The sequence below is a fragment of the Fusarium flagelliforme genome (assembly GCF_020744385.1).
Source record: "Fusarium flagelliforme strain FIESC 12 MPI-CAGE-AA-0113 chromosome Unknown B0J16scaffold_4, whole genome shotgun sequence".
In the NCBI taxonomy this organism is placed as follows: Eukaryota; Fungi; Ascomycota; class Sordariomycetes; order Hypocreales; family Nectriaceae; genus Fusarium; species Fusarium flagelliforme.
This window is the reverse complement of record NW_025763506.1, coordinates 1,515,404-1,536,955: the sequence shown is the minus strand read 5'-3', so window position 1 is coordinate 1,536,955 and position 21,552 is coordinate 1,515,404. Positions and strand designations below refer to the sequence as shown.

The window sequence follows — 21,552 nt, the reverse complement described above, 5'->3', positions numbered from 1 at the left end:
GCCCTGCGCCCTTCAATTGACACCCACGATAAGGACACTTTTCGCCGCTCAATTATAACCTTCCATCTTCTTCTACAATGCACATGACAACACAAGAAAAGGTATCCTCAAAATGTCAACAACGACAGCCGTCCAGCTTGAAGCTCTCGGCAACGGACAACACTCGGAAGCTCCCTCCTCGACCCTTCGTCCAAGAGCAGGACTGGCTGAAACCAGCTCTTCCCACCACAATGACTCGGATGATCCAGCCCTTGAAGCTTCACGCATCGCGGATAGTACTGTACCAGATGGAGGCTATGGCTGGGTTGTTATTATAGCCTGTTCGGTGATTGCTTGGTGGGTTATCGGATTGAGTTATGTCTGGGGCGTATATCAACGCGCCCTCGTCGAGAGAGGAGTTGGATCACCTCTCGCTTTGTCCTTCTGCGGTTCCATTTCCCCAGCGCTTATGGCAACGGTCGGAGTTCTTGTCGCGAGAATGATTCGTTCCTTTGGGACGCGAAATCTCAGCTGCGTGGGCATTGTCCTCATGGCTCTATCCTTGATCTGCGCGAGCTTTGTAACAGACCATCTCGTGGGTTTAATCTTCTTCCCCGGTGTGCCGTTGGGTCTGGGCATGAGCGGCTGCTTCATGTCGTTCTCTACTGCGCCCGCCCAATACTTCAACAAGAAGAGAGGACTTGCAAATGGATTGATCTATGCTGGTGGTGGCTTCGGCGGCGCGATCATGAGTATCGCTACAGACTCTTTGATTGAGAAATTCAACGTTGAGTGGGCTTTCCGTATCACAGGATTGTTGATTCTTGTCACGGGCCTTCCAGCAGCGTACCTCATCAAGGAGAGAATACCACTCGCCAAAACAGGAATCGTGGACTGGAACTTATTCCGTCAACTTAACTTTGCCATCCTCTTCTTCGCTGCTGGCATTGGCATCTTCCCTCTCCTGGTCCCGCCTTACTTCCTTCCCTTGTACTCCAGCTCCATGGGCCTCAGCACAAGCACCGGTGCTGGCTTGCTGGCCGGCTTCAGTTTCGCATCAGCCGTCGGCCGTATTGCCAGTGGCTATTTCTGCGACAAACTTGGCCCGGTGAACACTCTTGGAGCTTTCTTCTTGGGTAACTCGCTTACGATGCTTGCTCTGTGGCCTGCCTCGACGACACTTGGTCCGTTGGCTGCCTTCGCCGTTCTGAACGGTCTGATGAACGGCGGTTTCTTCTCCTCCATGCCGACCGTTGTCTCGAACGTTTTTGGGTCAGCGCGTGTATCTACAGCAATGGCAATGATGATTGTTGGTTGGGTGCTCGGTTATCTCCTCGTAAGTCCACAACGACAAGTGTAAGACGCGACTAACAAGAACAGGGGTCTCCTATTGCCGGCTTTCTGCTTCAAAGCCACGGTGGTGCAGAGAGTGGACTTGGTGCTTATCGCCCAGCGATGTTCTATGCTGGAGCAATGTCGGCTGTCGCGACTATGTTGACAGCATTCTTGCGATGGAGAATTAGCAGAAAGCTTCTCGCGAAGGTGTAAGAATACAAGACGATGGCATGGGGATAGAGAATGGGAATGATTTACTATTCTTGTAACATAGTGTCGCTACCAATCTATACTTGAACTAGCATCGCCCGTTGAACAACCGGAACTACTAGATGCGCTTCCTTGCGTCCTCTTCCTTCGTCCCTTGACCTTGGGCACCGTAATATGTCGGAACACATTTCGCCCCAGCTTACTATACAGCGGTAAAACACCGCCCGCTTCAATGAGAGTCTCTTCAACTTCTGACTGCTCGTAGTGGAAAGTCTCGTCCGAGCCCTCGATGTGGATAGTCTTATCGTCCTTGTTTATTGTGATGACAGCGTCTTCTTGTGCGAGCTCGTAGAACCGAGGGTCTTGTAGCTTGATATTGAACAGACCCATGTTTAGCTGGTTCCGTTCATCTGGATGGTGTTAGTAGGTGATGGTGGTGGGAAAATTGGACGACCTACAGATAAAGGCGAAGCCCTTGGCAATGACGGCTTCGACGCCGGCTCCTTGCAAGGCCCGGACCGCGTCCTCACGAGATGATCCGCTGCCAAAGCCATGTTCTGCAACACTGGAGAAAGTCAGCTTCCGTAGCATGAAGTGAAAAGCAAGGGCAACAACTTACATAACTCGTGACCCATTATTGACCTTCTCTCTGAACTCTGGTCGGTAATATTGGAAGCAGTGACTTCCGAGATCAGCGTTGTCAATTCCAGGCATAAACTCGGCGGGGATGACCGCATCACTAAGAGTCTGTAAGTGTTGATCCAGAACACAGTCATGCCTTTGACTTACGTATCAACGTTCTCTCCAAACCGCTGAATCTTAGATCGAAGCACTCGCGCACTTGGCGTTCTCGACATCTCTGACTTAGAATCCCCACCATCGAAAATCCTCGGAACTTCAGCCGAAGAGGCCTCAGGACTCGGCTCACTAATCTTGAGCACTGGTTGCAACCCCTTCGCCCTACCGCCACTAACGAGTCTCTCCAACTTGTCGCGATCCAACTGATCCAGGAGGAACTTGGGATCCGTAACAACCATATTGAAACTCGACGCCGCCACAGCGGCAGCACAAGTGATATTGCCAAAACTTCCCTTACCCATTCTGTTTCTGAAGTTGCGGTTCTGAGAGGATAACCAGACTTCGCCTTCGCCTGCTACATCGACATCATTGATGCCGACGCAGTATGAGCAGCCGGGCGCGCCCACCTCGAAACCCGCTTGGCGGTAGATGTCGAGCAGGCCGTGCTTGTTGAGGCGGTTGATGATGATGAGACTTCCGGGAGTGACGCGACGTTTGCCGTGGGGCGAAGGACGCATTCCTGCGTAGAGACCGGCTTCAAGGACTAGGGCGCCGATTATAAGATCTTCTTCCGTGGTGGTACAAGCTCCGATGAAGCATCCGTCTAGCTTCATGTCGGCTTTCTCCCAGATGGGAACGACATCATCCGGATTTGGATACAGAGCCATAGTCAAGCGGACTTCCGAGAGATCAATGGTCCTCTCATCCACATACTTCGCTCCTTGATCAGCTCGGAAGTAAAGACCACCTTCTCTGTGCTCAGGAAGCTGCCTTCTGGCAATCCAGGAGGAAGTCTCCTCATCAGCCTCAAAGCAAGTGCCCATACCACCAAATTCAGTTGTCATGTTCGCGATGGCAAATCTCGCGTCCATAGACAACTCCTTGAGGCCGGGACCACCATACTCAACAGCTCGTTGGAAAGCGATAGTGTTGCGCTTGAAGAGACCCAGGATGTGAAGAATGACATCTTTGCCACCGACTCCAAAAGGTAGTTTGCCGACGAAGTTGATACGGCAGACTTCGGGGACACGGAACCATGTTTCACCAGTTACCATGGGCATGACTACGTCTGCAGCACCGAAACCAACGGCGAATGAACCCATGCTTCCCGCTGAGCAAGTATGCGAGTCACTACCCACAACTACACGCCCAGGTTGTGCTCGCTCACGAGTAAAGTCGGTATGCATAATGCTTGTGTTGGCAGGAAGGAAGTCAATGATCTTGGCCTCCTTTCTAAAACGCTCTGCCTTAGCGATGAGACCCTTCTGCCGGGGCTGATGATTCGTTCTTGGATCAACGATATGATCCACAGCCAGCCAAAGACGATCATTTCGAAAAGGTCGAGGCCGTCCCATTTGATCATAAGTCTTCTCCATACCACCCCAGAGAAGTTCAGATGTAAGCGTCCAGTCCACCTTGACGCAGATCATGTCTCCGGTTTCGACATGGGGCTTGGAGAGACCGATGGCTGCATGGGTGAGGATCTTCTCGATGATACCCATGGGGCGGCGCTCTTCCGTGAAATTGAAGGCTGGTGGTGATGGTAGAAGGGTGGGTGAGTTTGCGGTGTCTGATGAGTTGAGAGCTTCAAGGTAGTAGTCGAAGTTGTGGAGGAGAGTATGCATGAAATCGTCGGGCGTAGCTGTACCACCGACGTCTGAGGTTCTTGTATCGGATCCAACTTGGTCGATGGGGTCAAGAGTGCGACGAATGGCTTTTAACAAGGCTTCAGCTTCAGGTTTCAAGCCTAGTGAGAGCTCCAGCATCAAGCCAACTGCTTGTACAATGCCAAGTGGGTTCTCAACCTTGTCTTTGGGCTTGAGGTTGAACGGCTCAAAGACACCAGGTGTCCTTGATGAGCCTTTGTTGTGGAGGTTGGAGACAGCGGCTGATGCAAGGACATCTGGAGATCCGAGAATACCACCTGCCTGGTCGGAGAGGATGTCGCCAAACATGTTCTCGGACAGAATGATGCCGTTAAATCTGCAAGGACTGGAGGAGAGAATCATCGATGCCGTGTCGACTAGAACATGATCCAACTCGACCCCGGGGAATTCGTTCGTAAAGATGTCTGTGACAACCGATCTCCACAGTCGTGAGGTCGCCATAACATTTGCCTTGTCAATGGAGTGAACAGGTTTTGGTGGAGTGAACTGCATGGCATATGTACCAGCCATTCGCGCCAACTTCTCAATTGTCTGGCGAGAATACACCGTAGTGTCATACGATTCTCCATCAGGACCAGCTTCTTGCGTAGGCCCATAGTAGACACCACTCGTCAAATCCCGAAAGAATGTGATATCAAGGTCCTGAACCAGCTCAGCTTTATAAGCACTCAGGTCAGCCAGCCGAGCGGAAGGGAACTTGACAGGTCTAATATTCGCAGACGCTCCAAGTTCTTGTCGAAGTGCCAACAGTCCCTTTTCCGGCTCAATGCCATACTGAGGATCACCGCATGCACAAACGATTGTGGCATCAGACTTGTGACATGCGTCTAATGTGGAGTCTGGCAAGGCTGTTGAGTGGCCTGCTGCTAGAGCGACACCTCCGAAGTCGTGTCTTGAGATCTGGAAGGTTACACCTGGACGGATGTTCTGGATGAGGTGTAGGGTGCGTTCTGCGTATGACGCGAGTTGGGAGCCATGGGCGTCCCCTGGTAGAATGGATACCCGGTAAGATAATTGATCCTTGATTAGAGGCATGGTGAAAATTGCTTTGCTTTACTGGGTCTGTCTATACCTCGTAACCTTTTCTACATGTTATATACAGGAGACAATACTAGAAAGCGGGCAAAAAGCATCCGACATCGGTACTGCATATCAATTCAGGACCTATGAGAGATTCTGATACCGTGAAAATGGTTGCTGACCTTTGTTAGCTCCTTGACCGGCGCCTCGCGGTGGTGAAGTGGGGCCGTTCTTATCCGGCGGCGTCCGCTCCCCGCATTGAACTAAGCATAACCGGAGGAGCCAACCGGGAACCAGAGATAGTAAGAAGCTTTGAGTGATGGACCAGTATCTTTATTTGGACTGGTATGATGAAGCCGGAAGTTTGTGTACAGTTTGGTACAGTAGCAGCGTGGCGCATAACCACCAGTGGCGTGCATAGAGCGAGAGTGTGAGACCCATAGAGCAAAGACGCCATTGACATTTCACCCATGGATATTTCTTTTATGAGAACTTGAAAAATACATATAATCGGGACTATTAGGCTATTCTTGGACTACTCTTGCATGGCATTCCTATCGTGTTTCTGCTCAAACTGTATCCTACATCAAGATGCCACGAAGTTCTCTTGCATATAAGCGCAAGGATAATAGGGTACTTGTAGAAAACATTGGACAGTCCAGTAGTGAAGCCGTGATGCAAGACATGAGTGCTATTGATGAGCTATGCAACTAAGTCTAATAAAAAAGGGCATCTAATTCTTCCACTGGTACCCATTCGCACCATTCGCTCGTCCCTCATACTGATATCTCTCTTCCAACTCATAATACTTATTAAAGCCAACACCATCACAAACCTCTGCATAAGACAGAACAACGGGCGGCTTTCCAACAGTCATTGACCCCTTGATACCCTCCAATGCCTCGCGAATACTCTTCAGCTTGGCAGCAACCAGAGTCCAAGGATAAGATACGGCACTATAGCCAATCTCAGCGAGGTCCTTGGCAGACAGATTCTGCGTCTTTCCTCCCTCAATGATGTTAGCAATTACCGGGAAGTTAAGGTCCTTGCGCAGGCGCTCCATGGACTCCCGGTCGGGGAGGGCCTCGACAAAGACGGCGTCTACGCCAATCTCAATGGCTTTGCGAGCACGGGCGAGAGCTTCGTCGTAGCCGTGGATGAGACTGTCTGTGCGGGCCATGATCCAGATGTCTTGGCCTTCGTTTCTGGCGTCGACGGCGGCTTGCCACCTGGCGTAAGCTTCACTGCGGGACACCACACTCTTGCCTGCGGTGTGGCCACATCCTATCATCTTGAGTTAGCATGAAAGACTTAGAAGCTGAAAGGGTTTAGGTAGGACTTACGCTTTGGCCAAGACTGGTCTTCGATCATGATGCCTGCAGCACCAGCCAATGCGAATCTACACAGGACAGTTAGTCTTTCTCTATCAACCTTTGGGTTGAGAGCCACTTACCCTTGGACAGTCCTGCGGACATTCATTGGGCTACCGTATCCTGTATCGCCATCCACAATAACAGGGACGTTGACTTCCCTGATAACTTCTTGAACCTTGTTCACCACCTCACCGAAAGCGATATATCCTGTATCGGGCAGTCCAAAAGCTGAAGCCATTGGGTATCCCGCCAAGAAGACAATCGGAAAGCCGGCTTCTTCACATAGGCGAGAGCTCAGAGCATCGTAGCTGCACACATTGGCGACGATCTTGGAAGGGTCCTCATGAGCCTCTTGGATAAGCGCGCGGACACGGGAAGCTTTGATAGAGGGAGTAGCGCCGCGGCAATTGGCAAAGTCGATGCTAACACCCTTACCAGAGCTTTTGATAGGAGGGTATTGGCTTGCTTCAAAGGTGAAGGGGTAGGGGTTGGTGTTGACAATTGACTTGGACATAGTGATAATTGGGTGTTTTTACTGTTAACTGTTTCTGTTCGATGATTGATGCTTATGACTGTCCATTGCACCTGTTCTTTGCATCTCTTTTATACTCAGAATTGATGCACCTTGGCCCTTGGCCCAACATCCTCCGATTTCAACCCCGACTTTCGGCACCGACTCGGCGAGCTTCAAACATGATATGGAAAGACCATTTGTTATTTAGACTTGAGCATCCCACGACTGCGATGGGATATTAACGGGCAGGCATCGGTGCGTGGTTCGTTATCCGTTGTGCGTCTGGCGGCGTTTGGCCCAGTATACTTTGCGCTAGCGGATCGCGCCGGACCGACACGGATACTCACGGCCGCCGCGTCGGTCTCTTCAGCGGCATCAATCCTGCCGGGGATCAATCACAATCTCTCAGATTACCCCGGATTCTCTTCAGAAACCAATCTCGGACTGATCTTCTCCATTCACAGACCATGGAAAGCCCTGAACGTCCCAGCAATACCCGGGCCTTCAAGCGTAGCTACGTCGCCTGCGTATCCTGCCGGGCGCGCAAGGCAAGATGCGTCATCAAGGATAATCCACCCTGCGCCAAGTGTGCCCGCGAACATCGGGAATGCCATTTTGATCATCGGCCGAGAGCCCCGAAACATCGCGACGCCCCCAAGTGGACTCAGGATGCACCAACTCGGCTTGTAGCTCAGATGCCGCTTCCGCAAGACACCCAGACCACGAATCTATCTCCACAGGATGGCAGTGGGCTCGGTCCGTCGCCGAATAATTCCAGTCAATCGCTGTATGATAGGGTGCAGTCGACTATTGTTACTGGGACTACTGATGCTTTGGACTTTTTATCCAATGCAGCTGGTCAACGACACAGCATAGCTGGATCTACCCCATCTCAAGCAAATCCCCTGACAAACACCTCTCATTCTACTGGGCCTAAGGTTGTATCAGGCGGGTACAATGGAGTCGGGTTCACCATCACTGCCCTGTCAGAGCCAGGTGATGCCTGTCTCGACATGTGGGATAAGTGTCGGTTCGTTCGCCAAGGATGGTTTACTGCTCAAGAAGCTGTTACGTACATCGACTTGTAAGTCAGACACCCATACTCACTTTGTAAACTGGGGACTAATAGTGGTAGATTCTTTGAAAAGCTTGCCCCTCTCACACCTATGGTCTTAGACCAGTTCCGCGACCACTCCTCTCACACCCATCTCGTCTGCGAAGAATCCATGCTCTGTGTCACGCTCCTGATGATCGCGTCACGCTTCTTCAAGCTCCCAGGCGCTGGTGGGACCTCGAGAAGCCACAACGCTCACCAGCGCCTGTGGAACTACTGTGAACTTCTTATCAAGCGCATCCTACTTGGTCAGGAAAAGCAGTCTACTTCACAGACGAGAACAATTGGCACAATAGAAAGTCTTTTACTCATATCAGACTGGCACCCAAGAGCACTACATCTTCCACCGGAGACTGAAGGTTGGGATGGGCTGCTAATTACTCCCACGTATGATCGGACAAATAGAAAGTACACCGACGATGAGATGCCGCTTATTCGCTGGAAGCAAGACGTCTTTGACCCTGCTAAGAGGGCCAATAGAATGTCTTGGATGCTGCTGGGTATGGCGAACAACCTGGCCTATGAGCTCGGCGTTCTTTCCACGCACCAAGATACAAGTCAATCTGTCAGTCCGGGAGTCCTTCGAAGCCGTCGAACACAGAAGCTCCTGTATGTCTACGTTACGCAAACTGCGACTCGACTAGGATATCCTTCTGTGTTTCCTGAGAGTATCTCGATCACCGCTTCGAGACTACCAGCTCATAATGCAAGTGATCCAAGTAGCCGGTCTTGGATAGCGTATATGGACCTCAGTCTAGAACTCACCCAGCTGTCACGAACTGCCTCGTCCATGTTCTTCCACTCGGCGGCTCATTTACAAACCCAGGTTATGGGAGATCACTACGCGGATCTGTTGGAGCACTTTTCACTGTCTTTATCTAAATGGCAGGACAAGTTCGATAGTCTGAGTCAAGATATCGCCGCACCTCTTCGCGACACACTTGCTATTGAGTTCCATCATACCAAAGCCTGCACGGGCGCCATTTCCATCCAAGCTGTAGTTGCTCGAGCGTCATCAGCTGGCTTTACGTCAGCCACAACAAACCCAGATGAGGCGCTGTCTGCTTTCATCACACCGAAAGACGCCAGATTCCTGCAAGAAGTCATAGCAGACACAAAGAAGGTCTTACACACAGCGACCATGAGCGATTTCAAGGACCACCTTCCCTATGCCCCGGCTCGTGTCAAGATTAGCGTCATCAGCTCGTCTGTATTTCTGCTCAAAGCACTGAGTGTTGGGTCTACACATACAGACGTGAATGATGCACTGTTCACGCTGGACCAGTGTACTTCAACGCTCAAGTCTTCGCCAGCAGATGACATGGACTTTGCGTTAAGATACGCAGATCTCATTGAGAAGCATACAGCTCAATTTCGAGCTCATCTCACACAAACTAGGGGCCATAGCTCCAGTGATCAAAATCGCGCCTCCATGCCTGCAGGTACTAGTCAAGCTGAGAATGGTACAGGAGGGTCAGTGTCGTATCTGTCAAGCCTAGACTCCCAACCGATTGAAGACGGAGTGAACTATATGAACTTTGATGTGGGGGATACTTGGGTTTCACTTCCCTTTGATTCAAGTATTGCGCCATTCGGCGAAAGCGCTGATCAGCTTGCACTCGGGTTAGATGTTGATTCATTGAACTTCCTTTGGAGCTTGCCGGAGCTGGGACAAGGAGAGACTGGGTTTGTGTAGATGCGATAGGGACGGTCAAAATCCGAGCCTTTTGTCGACTATGACTGTTTACTGTCATATATTGAAGTTTGTAGAGCGCTGTGATGGTAAATATGCTAGTCTGCTCTCCAAATTAGCCTGGCATGGAGTGTTGTGAGTGGCGCAAGAGTCAACACCTATTGGGGGCGTTCCATATCTCGCGCGGCGGACAGCCATGTCGGCCCTGAAACATCCGCTCTTATCCGGTACATGAACGGTAAAGGGAGGATGCAAGCAAAGCAAGCAATTGTGCATCACTAGTCTTAGCCAAGGTCATCAGCAGGAAAGCTTTATCCGGCATCAAAGCCTGGACTAGGAGATGGATAGTCCAGGCTCTGACATATTGCGCCGTTTCAGCTCGATCGAAGACTTCAAGACGTCTGATATCCAGGGCCTGGAGTGGGTGCAACAGCTGTTTGACCACGTACCAGTGACATGTCCGAGAATCCTGCTTACGCAGGTACCGCACCAAGAAGTTAGCCATGTCTAAGTAAATACTACAATACCAAGACTTGGCTGAACCTTGTTCATCTCAACCATGAATTAGCGTCCCTTGCAGCGCGGGGTAATCTGGGGTAGCATGCACTACAACACCCTCTGCCATAGCAATCTTGACAAGACAACTCGTCGCCACGACTGAGTTGAGTATCTATATCAATGACGACCCATTCGCCATTCCATCGATGTCCATCAAGCTCATCCACAACTTCAATTCATTCACCTCTATCCTTTCAACATGTCCGAAGTTCAGAACAAGAATGTTACTGATGTTGAGGAGAAGGGTCACTGTGATCATCTTGAGAAACATGACACTCAGATCTTCTCTTCGGTCGATGAGACCGGTACCCACAAGAAAGTTGATCCAGTAGAGATCAAGCTTGTGAAGAAGCTTGACTGGGTCATTCTTCCTATGTTGTGGATTATGTACTGGTTCAACTACCTCGACCGTAATGCCATCACTGTTGCTAGATTGGACGGTCTTGAAGAGGAGCTCAATCTCAGTTCCACAGAGTATCAGACCTGTGTGTCGATCCTGTTTGTGGGATACATCCTTGGTCAAATTCCATCCAGTAAGCTGCCTTCCCTTATCCTAACACCAGAAACTTGAGCTGACTTTCTTCAGACATGCTCATGACCCGAATTCGTCCTTCACTTTACATGTCCGGGGCCATGGCACTGTGGGCCGTTGTAAGCACTCTTACAGCCATATGCCACGACTTCAAAGGCCTCGTCCTGACACGATTCTTCCTCGGCGTTACCGAAGCGCCCTTCTACCCAGGCGCCCTCTACGTCCTCTCGATTTTCTATACCAAGAAAGAGATTGCAACGCGCATTTCTATCCTCTTCACTGCCAATATCTGTGGAACTGCCTTTGCAGGGCTCATTGCTATTGGTGTGTTTGAGATGAGTGGCGTAGCGGGTCTCGCTGGCTGGAGATGGCTCTTCATCCTTCAGGGTATCATCACTTTTGTCATCTCCATTGGTTCAGCATTTATCTTGCCTGATGAGCCTGGAAACACAAAGTGGTTGACTGAAGAGGAAAGACAGCTGGCTCACGATCGAATCGCCGCGGACACAGTTCAGATCCGAACCAACACATCTACTTGGGCTGGTCTTCTCGACGCATGCAAAGACCCTCGTCTTTGGGTCCTTGTCTTTATGCAACACTTCCACATGGCTGCCAGTAACTTCAAGAACTTCTTCCCTACTATTGTTGGAACACTCGGCTTCGATCGCAACACTACTCTTGCTCTTACTTGCCCACCCTACATTGTTTCAGGCATTGTTTGCATAGCATGGGCCGCAAACTCCGGTAAGTGATAGCGCCTTGACGAGCAATGAACACAGACTAACATAAAGTAGGTCGAATGAACGAAAGAACTTGGCACATCACTGTTGCTAAAATCATGGCCGTGCTTGGTTTTGTCCTAGCATGTACGGTTCACAATACAGGTGCCCGCTACTTCGCCATGTGCGTTTTCGCCAGTGGAGTCTATGCTTGCAACAGTGTTATCCTTGGCTGGGTCGCTAGTACCTGTGGACAGACCAAGGAGAAGAAGGCCATCTCCCTTGCCATGGCCAATACCGTTGCTACACTAGGACCTATCTATACCCCAGTAAGTTCTCTGCGTTCGGCGAATGGAACACCGCTGACCTCTTCAAGTACCTTTGGCCAAGTTCTGATGAGCCCATGTATCCTGTCGCTATGTCAAGCAGTGCTGCTTTTTCAGCTGCCTCGGCCGTATTGGCTTGGGTATTGCGATGGATGTTGATTCGGGAGAACCGCAAGATCCGAGCGTCGAACAACGAGGAGAGACTATTCTACGCGTACTGAACATGGACAAACAAGATCCACGGCATACACGGTTTATGAGTACTTAGTCCGCTTAGTTTCTGCCAATCTATTCTCATCAGTACACTTAATTCACTTCATATGAGAGATGCGTGAAATCCTATTATAATCAGTGAAGTGTGGACAATAGTACAACGAGAGAGATTGTGCAGTATATAGTTTAGATATGTAACAAGAATATACATAGAAAGGTAAAGGAATTCGAGGTTCCTGGCGACATAAATTACTGAAGGCATTTCGGACCTTCTGGCTCTCCAAACCGAGATCGTAACAGCACCGTAGGCTAGAGAACGTCCAGGACCTGTAATATCAGATTCAATATTCTTCAATGATTGGTACCTCAACCTCCGTAGGATCTTCACAGCCCTCATAGTAGTCATACACAGAGACATCATCAATGTAAACCCTGGTCTCACCTTGAAACGAAGTATCACAAAAGAAGCCAATCCCAAGTCTCTGGTCATCATTTTCAGCAGTAATGCGAAACTGTTGCTTGTTGTACTGCCCGGGCTGGACGGCTTCTTCTCCATCAGTTTGAACCCAACGACGGGTTTGGCCCCCCGAACCAGCGCTTGCGCCAATTCGGCACTCATCAGAAGCAAGTGGGCTGCCCTCAGCAAGTTGGAAGTAGTATGTGAGAACATACTCTCGACCAGCAACGACACCTTGAAGGGGTTGCAGGAATGATGCGCCGAAGGGAGGATCGGGGAACTTGATAGCCCTAGGAAGAAGAATCAGCGATTGTATGATAGATGGATAGTCTGGTATAACTTACATAGCGGAGCCGCCTCCTCTTCCAACATTGCCCTGGTGCCAAGGGGTACCTAAGGAAATCCAGGGGTCCGTATTCCCCAGGGCGTGGTCATCGAAGGATGGGTTGCTGACATAGTTGGTGTATGCGCCGGTGAATGTGCACTGGGGTGCTGAAGAGGACGTTGTGGCCTCCAAGGTGGATGCATCGGTGGTGGTAGCATCTGCAGTGGTAGTGGCCGCTTCGGTCGTAAAGTCATCTGTTCCGGTAGTAGTCTCAGAAGATGACTCCAAGATCGTGATGGTGGTTTCGAGCGTGGTCTGCTCAGTCATAGAGGATGCCGTGGTAGTGGTGACATCGATGGCGACCAAAGTCTCAGATGTGAGGGTAGAGGAGGCAGTAGCGGTTTCAGCGGTGGAAGTTTCCGCGGTGGAAGCCTCTGTCGAAAGAGAAGTGGCAGCCAAAGAAGAAGTCTCAGTCGCCAGTGACTCGCTCGTAGCTGAAGTTTCTACGCTGATAGTCGCCGACTGAGAAATGGGCTTACAGGGACTGGCAATAGCCTGCCCTGACAGAGCAATAGCCGCCGCCGCAACCGATAGCTTGGAGAAGATCATATTGACAACACAGTTAAAGAGTGGAAGTACGTCGAAACGTGAGAACAAAGACGAGCGAATGGTTGCCACAGCCCACAAAAACAAATTTGGATTCATACTCCTTATAACTCTCTTTAGTTAGTGGGGTTTTCACTTGGTTTTGTTTGAAATGTAATTTTGTGACATCGACTATTGGCTTGGCAAATCGATAGTCTCGAGGAGACTAGTCTAGCGCCAGGGGTCAAATTTATTCGTCAAACTGCACCTCCGTGACAGCTAAAATCCACCATCCAATGCATCTTTTACAAAGAAATTACTCAATGTCCAAATTGTCACTTAGATTGTTGTGCTATGCATGCAGAGAAGACACGGATGCCATGATGGCTTCAACATCGGATAAACAGTGTCCCGATTGCGCGCGGGAATAGCATCTTGATGTACGGACATCTTATATCCACGTATCAGAACTGAAATTCGGTTATGCCATCGCTTATTCCAGGACCTAAACCCGACGCAAAGCCGTGATCAGCATGAAGTTATCAAGATAAGGTTTCACAAAGTTCATATCTGCACATAAGGAAGCCAGTGTTCCCCGATTGAAGTAATGCACAGCTGGCAAAAGTCTCTCTGAACAGGAGTCAAACGGCCTCGCAACAATGGCGGCGATAAACGAGCCAGATGTTGAAGCAAAAGCTACCGAAAAAGACCCAGAGAGAGTATCCTTCGGTCAAGACAACGCCGATGTCGGACAAGATGAAATACAATTGCCACTTGGTCATGAAGCACTGGAGGCATCATTCTCTGTTACTGAACTTCTTCAGTCAAAACATGTCGATGCATCACCAAACTCAGACTTCAGGATTCCCGACTTCCTATCACCATTCAGATGGTCTCTCAAAAAGAAGATAACCATCCTCTCCGGAGCTTTCATGGCGTCAACACTCGCCTCATACTCCTCCGGTGCCTACGCCCTCGCATCAGAGCCTCTAAGAAGCAAATGGAACATCGATGATACTCAATTCAACGCTGGAATTACGCTGTTTGTCACAGGCTTTGCCATTACCCCGATGGTTTTGGCGCCCGTGAGTGAAGTACACGGCCGATACTGGGTCTTTGTCGCATCTGGAATTATCTTCTTCCTTGGAAGTCTGGGATGTGCTGTTACGAATAGTTACGCTGGAATGATGGTCGCGCGCCTGATTACGGGTAATGGCGCTGCTGTTTTTGCCACCTTGACTGGAGGTGTTGTCAGTGATCTATATCGAAAAGAAGATCGAAACACGCCGATGGCTCTATACTCACTCTCTATCATGATAGGCACTGGTCTGGGACCTTTGGTCAGTGGTATCATCGTCGATCGCCTAGGCTGGAGATGGATATTCTATCTTCAACTTATCACCATCGGGACCGCGACCACCATCATCTTCTTCCTGTTTCAAGAAACGCGAAGTAACGTGTTACTACGACGTAAATGCGCCGCCCTCAATACTCTGCAGTTCAAGACACTAAGCGGAACTGCTGTACGCTTTGCCCCGTTGGTCGAAGAAAACATTCATGTCGAGATCAGCATGATTTGGCGAAGTCTCGCATTCCCTCTACGCTTATTGATGACGGAGTCCATTCTGTTCTGGTTCACATTGTGGGTATCATTTGCTTGGGCAATTCTTTACATGCAGTTTAGCAGCGTTGGCCTTGTCTTCACAGCTGTATATGGCTTTGACAGTACTCAGGTCGGAGCGGTTTATGCAGCGGTGGTCGTTGGCAGCATTCTGAGTATCATATTGGCCGTCATTCAAGAACCAATCACGCGTTGGGCTTTACCTCACAAGACGCTTTCTACAACACCAGAGCAGAGACTATTATCTCCATGCATACAATCCATTCTCCTACCCATCGGCCTATTCTGGTTCTTCATGTCTGCAAAGCCAGATACAACCTGGGTTTCCCCGACACTAGCAATTGGATCTTGCACAATGGGTATCTATAGTATTTATCTTGCTGTCTTTAATTACCTTGCGGATACATATCATGGATACGCCTCCTCAGCTTTGGCTGCCCAAAGCCTATGCCGTAATCTGATAGGAGGCATCTTTCCATTACTCACTGCCAGAATGATAAACAGCTTAACATTGAAAGGGACTGGCGGTCTCTTAGGTGGTTTGGGTCTGGTCTTGACTGCCATTCCGTGGCTCCTGTATTTCTATGGACGGAGGATTCGAGCTCGCAGTCCTTTTGCCAAAGAGATGGAATAATCCGGCGTTGGTTCACATCTATGGAAGTTGCGGATAGCCTCAAGTTTTATAGACAAATAATAAATGATAGAATTGGTGTACGAGCACTAGATATAGTTCTATGTTCTAATAACCAGGTAAGCTACATTATGCGACCTCATTACGGTTTTCATTTGTCGGCAAACGCCTTCATCAGCTTTGCAGACGCCAGTTCAACCACAGCTCTGGCAGTAGGTGATCCTCTAATAGGCGCCAGCATAGCAAAATCGTGGACTTGTCCATCAGCCTTGAGAATAGCCGCATCGACGCCCAGCTGCTGCAGCCTATGTCCAAAAGCCTCTCCCTCACCAATTAGCGGATCGGCACCAGACAAAAAGATAGTTGTAGGTGGGAACTTTGAAAGAACTTCATCAGGGGCGAATTGCAGAGGTGAAGTTAGTGGAAGCTTTCGGTCTTCTTCTTTAGGGAGGAAGGCTGGGATCATCCAATCCATGGTCTTTTCAGAGAGATAAGGACCGTTCTGGAAAGTTTGATAAGTCTTGGATTTGCTGTGTGTGTCTGTGACTGGGTAGAGGAGAACGATTTGCCCGATCTTGGAGGGAAGGTTGCGGCTTTGGGCGAGTTGGGCCATTGCAATAGCCATGTGGCCTATAACTTTGATTAGACTATCGGTTTGCGAAGAGAATTTGGTACTTACCGCCCACACTATCGCCAGCTAGACCAAAACTATCAACCTTGAGGCCATACTTGTCACTATTCGTGACGAAGTGCTCCAATACGCCGTATGCCTGCTCAAACTGGACTGGGTACTGTGCTTCAGGAGCTGGGGTATAGTAAGGGAACACAACAGCAGCCCCAGTCTGGCGTGCGAAATCTTCCATCAATGCGCCATGCACAGTCGGACTACAAGAGTCAGTCACTAGATACCACCTGCCTGTTTCGTCTTCTTACCTTCCGAGAATCCATCCACCACCGTGGGTGTAGAAGATCATGTTAAGAGTGCCCTGCGCGTTCTTGGGACGAAAAATGACAGTTGTGACATTCTCGCCTTTGACTTCGACTTTCACTTCTTCACTTTGAATGTCCTCTGCAGGCTTATAGCTCTGGATGTCTTCCAGAATTTCGCGAGCTTCAGTGTAGGACTTTGTGTATAGTGGCGGACCTTCAGCTACCGCATCGGCGAACTTGCGATTGATGGGATCGAGATAAGTATCCATGGTCAGATTTTGACACCGGTTTGAATTAAGAAAATGCTTGTAGGTTTTGGTAAGTGTTGAGCGAACTCAAGAGTGTTCGGCCTACTTATATCATAAGCCAAACCCGCATCAGTGGCTTGCTTATTCAGATGTCCAAGATAACGCCCCCGCACCAGGTACCATCCTGAAGAGCCCGTTTTAGCATAAATGGATATCACCAATTCTTCATAAGCAAGTGCTTACGTTCCTATTCTCTTTCTAAGCTTCGTCCCTCGCCCTATTGGCTGGGAACAGACGGAATTTCCGGTGATAACTGGAAAAGGAATAATTACTGTAAAACAAGGAAAGTGAAGCCGTATTCGTCCTTTGTTTTCGTATACGCTATCTGCATAAAGGAGCCATTAGTCATTTTAATTCTGCACAGTGGCACCGCACTGCAAGGCCTGCTTCTGTTGGTGGTCATGCTCTTTATTCGATCCAACTCCAGACGTACCTGGCATTCGAACAGTGAGCGAAGCCATTCACATCATGTATTGCAGACCAATTCAATGGTCATGGGTGTTTTGGACGTTTTATTCCTACCATTGCTCGCCGGGCAATCAGTCCCACTGCGTGTGTTAGGGGTGGTGGCGCTATAGTCCCACTGTAAATAAATTGTCGTGCGCTGTAGTCCTTGTGCCTGCGGGGCGATAAGTCCACTACGGAACCCTTGAAGATCCACCGTGAGAAGTTAGGTTAGGAACCAATTGCGACTTCTATCCGTAAACATCCATGGCTCAGTAAAGCTTCAACCTTCAACACAGCCATTAAAAAATGCCTCGAGGCTGTGTTGTATTGAGGCCCAATTGTGTACTGAGAATTCTCCAATGACATCTGCTGCAGATGCATGCATGGAGGGAACCAATTATAACGGCTTGTATGAGACAGCCATGCGGAGCAAATGACAACTCAGCCCCGCGAGGAACGCAGGGTGTTTGAAACGCCTCGACAAGAAACCCACAGTCAGCCCAACTGCCAACCCTCATTAGTATTCCAAAGAACATTCCCTGGAGTTGGTCGAAAGGGAAGGAAGGCACGCTCCATATGATCCGATTCCTCGAGGAAACATGGACAGTTCAACAACTCCAGGTCAGACCAGCACACCGCCCATATCAACAGCAGCCCCCAAAGAGAGTATTTGGTCGATCGCGCTGCAAACATTACCAGACAAGGATAGAGAGAGCCTAGACACTCTCACTCATTCCAACAACGTTGGCGTGCTAGCTGACATCATCCAAGCGGCTCAGCTGAAGAGGGCCGAGGCTCTGCAGAAAAGATGGAAGTTCAACTGGAAAGGTCGAACATACGTCGTCAGAGATCATCTCGAGAAGATCATCGCCTGGGTCGAGAAAGTCAAGGCTGTAGGTGACGCAGCCGTCCAATATGACCCGGCACATGCGGCACTGCCCTGGGCTTGTGTCCGGTTCTTCCTCCAGGTCGCGGTCGACAACGTGAAAACGTTTGGTATCATGGCTGAGAACGTGGGGCAGATCTCCAACATTGTCGCCCAGTGCGCGATCGTTGAGGATCTGTATCTGACTCGAGGACTCAAGGTTACCCAGTCTCTGGAGGAATCGCTTGCTCGCCTTTACGCCCGCCTATTGGCTTTCCTAGCCAGAGCGATCAAGTACTATTCAAACAGTACCATGAAGAACTTGGCCGGAAGTTTTGTTGCGGACGCGGAAGCGGCACAAAGTTTCTCTTCAACTGTGTCTGTCGAGCAGGGTGGTGTGGATCGTTGCGTTATGGTTGCAGAAGGGGAGATCCGAGAATTCGATGCAACCAAATCAGATCAAGTTAGTCTTGAACGTATGACATACTTGAAGAACATCCTCGAATTTCTCAAGTCACCTATCACAAGGATCAATGCCGATGTGTCGCAGCTGTTGGTGTTGGCCCAGGAAACCGATCGCCTGACTATCCTAAAGTCTATTTCGACTCTACCATATCCTTCCCATCATCAAGCGGCTGCTCGCGCTCGGTTAGAAGGCTCTGGCCAATGGCTTTTGCAGCATCCTTCTTTCATTAACTGGCGCGGCAGTAGCTCATCGACGGTCTTCTGGTTGCATGGTATCCCCGGCTGTGGGAAAACGAAGCTAAGTTCCGTGGTCATTGACGATATAAAAGCTACCGAGACCGACTCGACCGAGCTGCTTGCTTTCTTCTACTGCGCCAGAGATCCACGGGAGCCAAGACGTGGACAATGTATATCGTTGATGCAAAGCCTTCTCCGCCAAGTGACGGCTTTGTCGCCGACTCGAACGATCTCTCAGCCAGTGAAGGTAAGGCATGACAGAATTCAAGACGAGGGCTTTGGCGATAGGGAATGGACGGAAGATGAATGTGTTGAAACACTCATTGAGGTCATGGACATTTATCCGTCTCTTACGATCTTGATTGATGCTTTGGACGAGTGCGACTGACGAACGGATGTCTGTCCTTCAGTGCCTCAAACGAGTCAGAGAAGAGTCAGCGAACCTTGTTAAGATATTCATCACCAGTCGAGACGATATCGATATCATGGCTTCCCTAGCCGATGCGTCAGATATAAGAGTTAGTGCCACATATAACTCGGAAGACATCAGTCGATTCGTTGATGAAAAGGTAGATGCAATGATGGATTCAAGAGCAAGGCTATACGGTCCAGGGTCTCATGAACTGCGAGATGAGATTAGGGCTACTTTATCTTCCAAGGCTCAAGGAATGTGAGTTTTGACTCTTATCCAGATCTTAGGATGAAAGCACTTACGTCAAATAGGTTCAGATGGGTGGATCTCCAGATCGAGACACTGAAGCACTCGAAACTAGACCAAGACCTGAAGTCCAGACTGGGTCACCTACCGCAAACCCTCGATCACTCTTATTACACTATTTACGCCACTATCATAGATGCTGGACCAAGCTCGCAACGACTTGCTGACGGTGTTTTTAAATGGCTGCTCTATGGAAGAAAGACCTTACAGACAGACTCGTTTGCAGCCTTCATCTCATGTGTCACTGGCACGTCCGATATACCATTGTCGTCTCAACATCTCCTCGATGTTTGCGGAAATCTGGTAGAGATTGACCAGTCAATGGACGTGTTTCGGTTTGTCCATTTGTCGGTTAGAAAACTCTTTGAGCAGTTTCACAATTGTCGGTATGAGGTATTCACCCCACAAAAGGCACATGCTTCATTAGCCTACCACAGTCTCCTACACATATATCTGAGTCTATCCCCCGATGGCTCATATATCGATTCTTCACAAGGAAACCGACGATATGCAATCACTTCAAAGCTGTGCTCAGACATTGCGGTTAAGCGATATGCTGATCGATATTGGCATCAGCATGCTTCACTCGCTGGAGAAGAACGTCGGGTAGACCCATTCCAAAATCTCTTCGTGTCGTTTATCCTTTCGCGCCCCGAAATCGGCTCTGTATTCGAGCGTTGGACTTGCGATGCTCTTTTCGATGAGATCTCGGGATTAGAGCTTGAGAGGTGCCATTCAGCGACCAGAAAGCCCAATCATGTGATATGGCTGGCGTGTGCCTTTGACCTGGACGATGTTGTTGATATGTACTGTGGTCAAGAGGGGTTCAATCTCGAAATGATGACTGGGGTTTCTCTTACGCCTCTGCTAGAAGCTTCGAGACTTGGAAGCTGCCGTACCCTCAGCAGGTTGATCGAGAAAGGAGCGGATGTTTGGGCCACAACTCCACGATATAGGAAAGGGGCGCTTGACTTCGCCATCGAGAATAATCATTCAGATGTCGTCAAGAAGCTTGCAGAGTATGGCCTGATTGAGATCACCTCGCTAGCTACTAGCGAAGATAGCACACCCCCATCAACTGTTGGCTTCCTAGCTCAAGACGATATGTATATCGAAAGGGAGGTACCAACACAGAGTGTTGACTTTCTTACTTATGATTGGAAGGACGATGAACTTATGGCTTCTTGGAGACATGCAGGTTCAACCAGTTGTGACTTTGAGAACCGAGAACGCCTAGCCAATGCATCTTGGCGCGCCTGGTCGAAGGTCTATCACAATAATAAGGAAGTCCCTCCATCCTCTCTCAACTGGTACTATGACCACTCTCGTTATGCACTTTTCTTTCGGCTAACAACGGCAGGCTCAAAAATCACGACGTAACGTGGCTTTATGGGCCACTGCAAAAGGGATACGAAGAGGCTTCTTACACTTACCCCAATTCTTCTTCGAACTCAGTAAAGCCAAAAGTCAGTTCTATCCTCAAGTGTATGAGTCGAGCCGATGCTATTCTATTGAAAGCGCCTTCGCGGTTGTCACGTGAGCCGGTTTCAATACGGTCAACAGATCCAGTGCAAGTAGACAGCTCCAGCCAGATATCCCACGAGCGACGAGCCAGGGCTGTTTCTTCCGCTTCCTCAAGGCGGTGTCATTATGGCAGCGACCATTCAAAATCAGCCCACTCTAATAGCATGAAAGCCATATACGGAATGAGGCACGTCCGATTTAGTGATGAGATCTCACAAATGGAGGATTCGGGCAACGGGGTATGTGTTGAAGAGGATTACGACGATAGTACTGGCAGTGACAGCGATTGAAGTACTGTGACTGTCAAACACCTGTACTTTACGAGACAAAGAAACATCAAGCTATTGAATGACTATCTCTGGATTTAGCTGACTGATATACATTGAAC

General features: G+C 49.4%; 9 protein-coding genes across 9 annotated transcripts; 5 read left to right on the top strand and 4 right to left on the bottom strand.

Annotated features, from left to right (window-relative positions):
* The first annotated feature begins 7 nt into the window (after positions 1–7).
* Positions 8–1,652, top strand: B0J16DRAFT_340928 (major facilitator superfamily domain-containing protein). Its single transcript, XM_046127761.1, has 2 exons — positions 8–1,315; positions 1,360–1,652. The coding sequence occupies exons 1-2, from the start codon at positions 113–115 to the stop codon at positions 1,525–1,527; spliced, it is 1,371 nt and encodes a 456-aa protein (XP_045982766.1). The 5' UTR covers positions 8–112; the 3' UTR covers positions 1,528–1,652.
* Positions 1,602–5,024, bottom strand: B0J16DRAFT_266691 (uncharacterized protein; the record flags this gene model as incomplete). The annotated part of the gene is made up of 3 exons (XM_046123424.1): positions 1,602–1,779; positions 2,144–2,263; positions 2,314–5,024. 3 exons carry the CDS (start codon positions 5,022–5,024, stop codon positions 1,602–1,604), a joined length of 3,009 nt encoding a protein of 1,002 aa, XP_045982765.1.
* Positions 5,025–5,742: 718 nt separating this feature from the next.
* On the bottom strand, positions 5,743–6,896 carry B0J16DRAFT_414519 (enzyme superfamily-like protein; the record flags this gene model as incomplete). The annotated part of the gene is made up of 3 exons (XM_046133457.1): positions 5,743–6,293; positions 6,353–6,408; positions 6,463–6,896. The coding sequence occupies 3 exons, from the start codon at positions 6,894–6,896 to the stop codon at positions 5,743–5,745; spliced, it is 1,041 nt and encodes a 346-aa protein (XP_045982764.1).
* Positions 6,897–7,586: 690 nt separating this feature from the next.
* Positions 7,587–9,827, top strand: B0J16DRAFT_286708 (uncharacterized protein). Its single transcript, XM_046124115.1, has 2 exons — positions 7,587–7,980; positions 8,032–9,827. Exons 1-2 carry the CDS (start codon positions 7,592–7,594, stop codon positions 9,704–9,706), a joined length of 2,064 nt encoding a protein of 687 aa, XP_045982763.1. The 5' UTR covers positions 7,587–7,591; the 3' UTR covers positions 9,707–9,827.
* Positions 9,828–10,460: 633 nt separating this feature from the next.
* B0J16DRAFT_398832 (major facilitator superfamily domain-containing protein) lies at positions 10,461–12,059 on the top strand (the record flags this gene model as incomplete). Its single annotated transcript, XM_046132419.1, has 4 exons — positions 10,461–10,746; positions 10,848–11,537; positions 11,588–11,841; positions 11,889–12,059. The coding sequence occupies 4 exons, from the start codon at positions 10,461–10,463 to the stop codon at positions 12,057–12,059; spliced, it is 1,401 nt and encodes a 466-aa protein (XP_045982762.1).
* Positions 12,060–12,194: 135 nt separating this feature from the next.
* On the bottom strand, positions 12,195–13,502 carry B0J16DRAFT_371975 (uncharacterized protein). Its single transcript, XM_046130450.1, has 2 exons — positions 12,853–13,502; positions 12,195–12,798 (listed from the first exon to the last, which is right to left on the bottom strand). Exons 1-2 carry the CDS (start codon positions 13,440–13,442, stop codon positions 12,393–12,395), a joined length of 996 nt encoding a protein of 331 aa, XP_045982761.1. The 5' UTR covers positions 13,443–13,502; the 3' UTR covers positions 12,195–12,392.
* A 478-nt stretch (positions 13,503–13,980) lies between these two features.
* On the top strand, positions 13,981–15,757 carry B0J16DRAFT_340923 (major facilitator superfamily domain-containing protein). The gene has a single exon (XM_046127760.1). The coding sequence runs from the start codon at positions 14,078–14,080 to the stop codon at positions 15,671–15,673; it is 1,596 nt and encodes a 531-aa protein (XP_045982760.1). The 5' UTR covers positions 13,981–14,077; the 3' UTR covers positions 15,674–15,757.
* Positions 15,758–15,808: 51 nt separating this feature from the next.
* On the bottom strand, positions 15,809–16,899 carry B0J16DRAFT_304432 (Alpha/Beta hydrolase protein). Its single transcript, XM_046124722.1, has 3 exons — positions 16,604–16,899; positions 16,350–16,555; positions 15,809–16,300 (listed from the first exon to the last, which is right to left on the bottom strand). The coding sequence occupies exons 1-3, from the start codon at positions 16,867–16,869 to the stop codon at positions 15,822–15,824; spliced, it is 951 nt and encodes a 316-aa protein (XP_045982759.1). The 5' UTR covers positions 16,870–16,899; the 3' UTR covers positions 15,809–15,821.
* Positions 16,900–17,856: 957 nt separating this feature from the next.
* Positions 17,857–21,505, top strand: B0J16DRAFT_371972 (uncharacterized protein). Its single transcript, XM_046130449.1, has 4 exons — positions 17,857–19,169; positions 19,333–19,592; positions 19,646–20,950; positions 21,001–21,505. Exons 1-4 carry the CDS (start codon positions 17,955–17,957, stop codon positions 21,452–21,454), a joined length of 3,234 nt encoding a protein of 1,077 aa, XP_045982758.1. The 5' UTR covers positions 17,857–17,954; the 3' UTR covers positions 21,455–21,505.
* Positions 21,506–21,552: the final 47 nt, after the last annotated feature.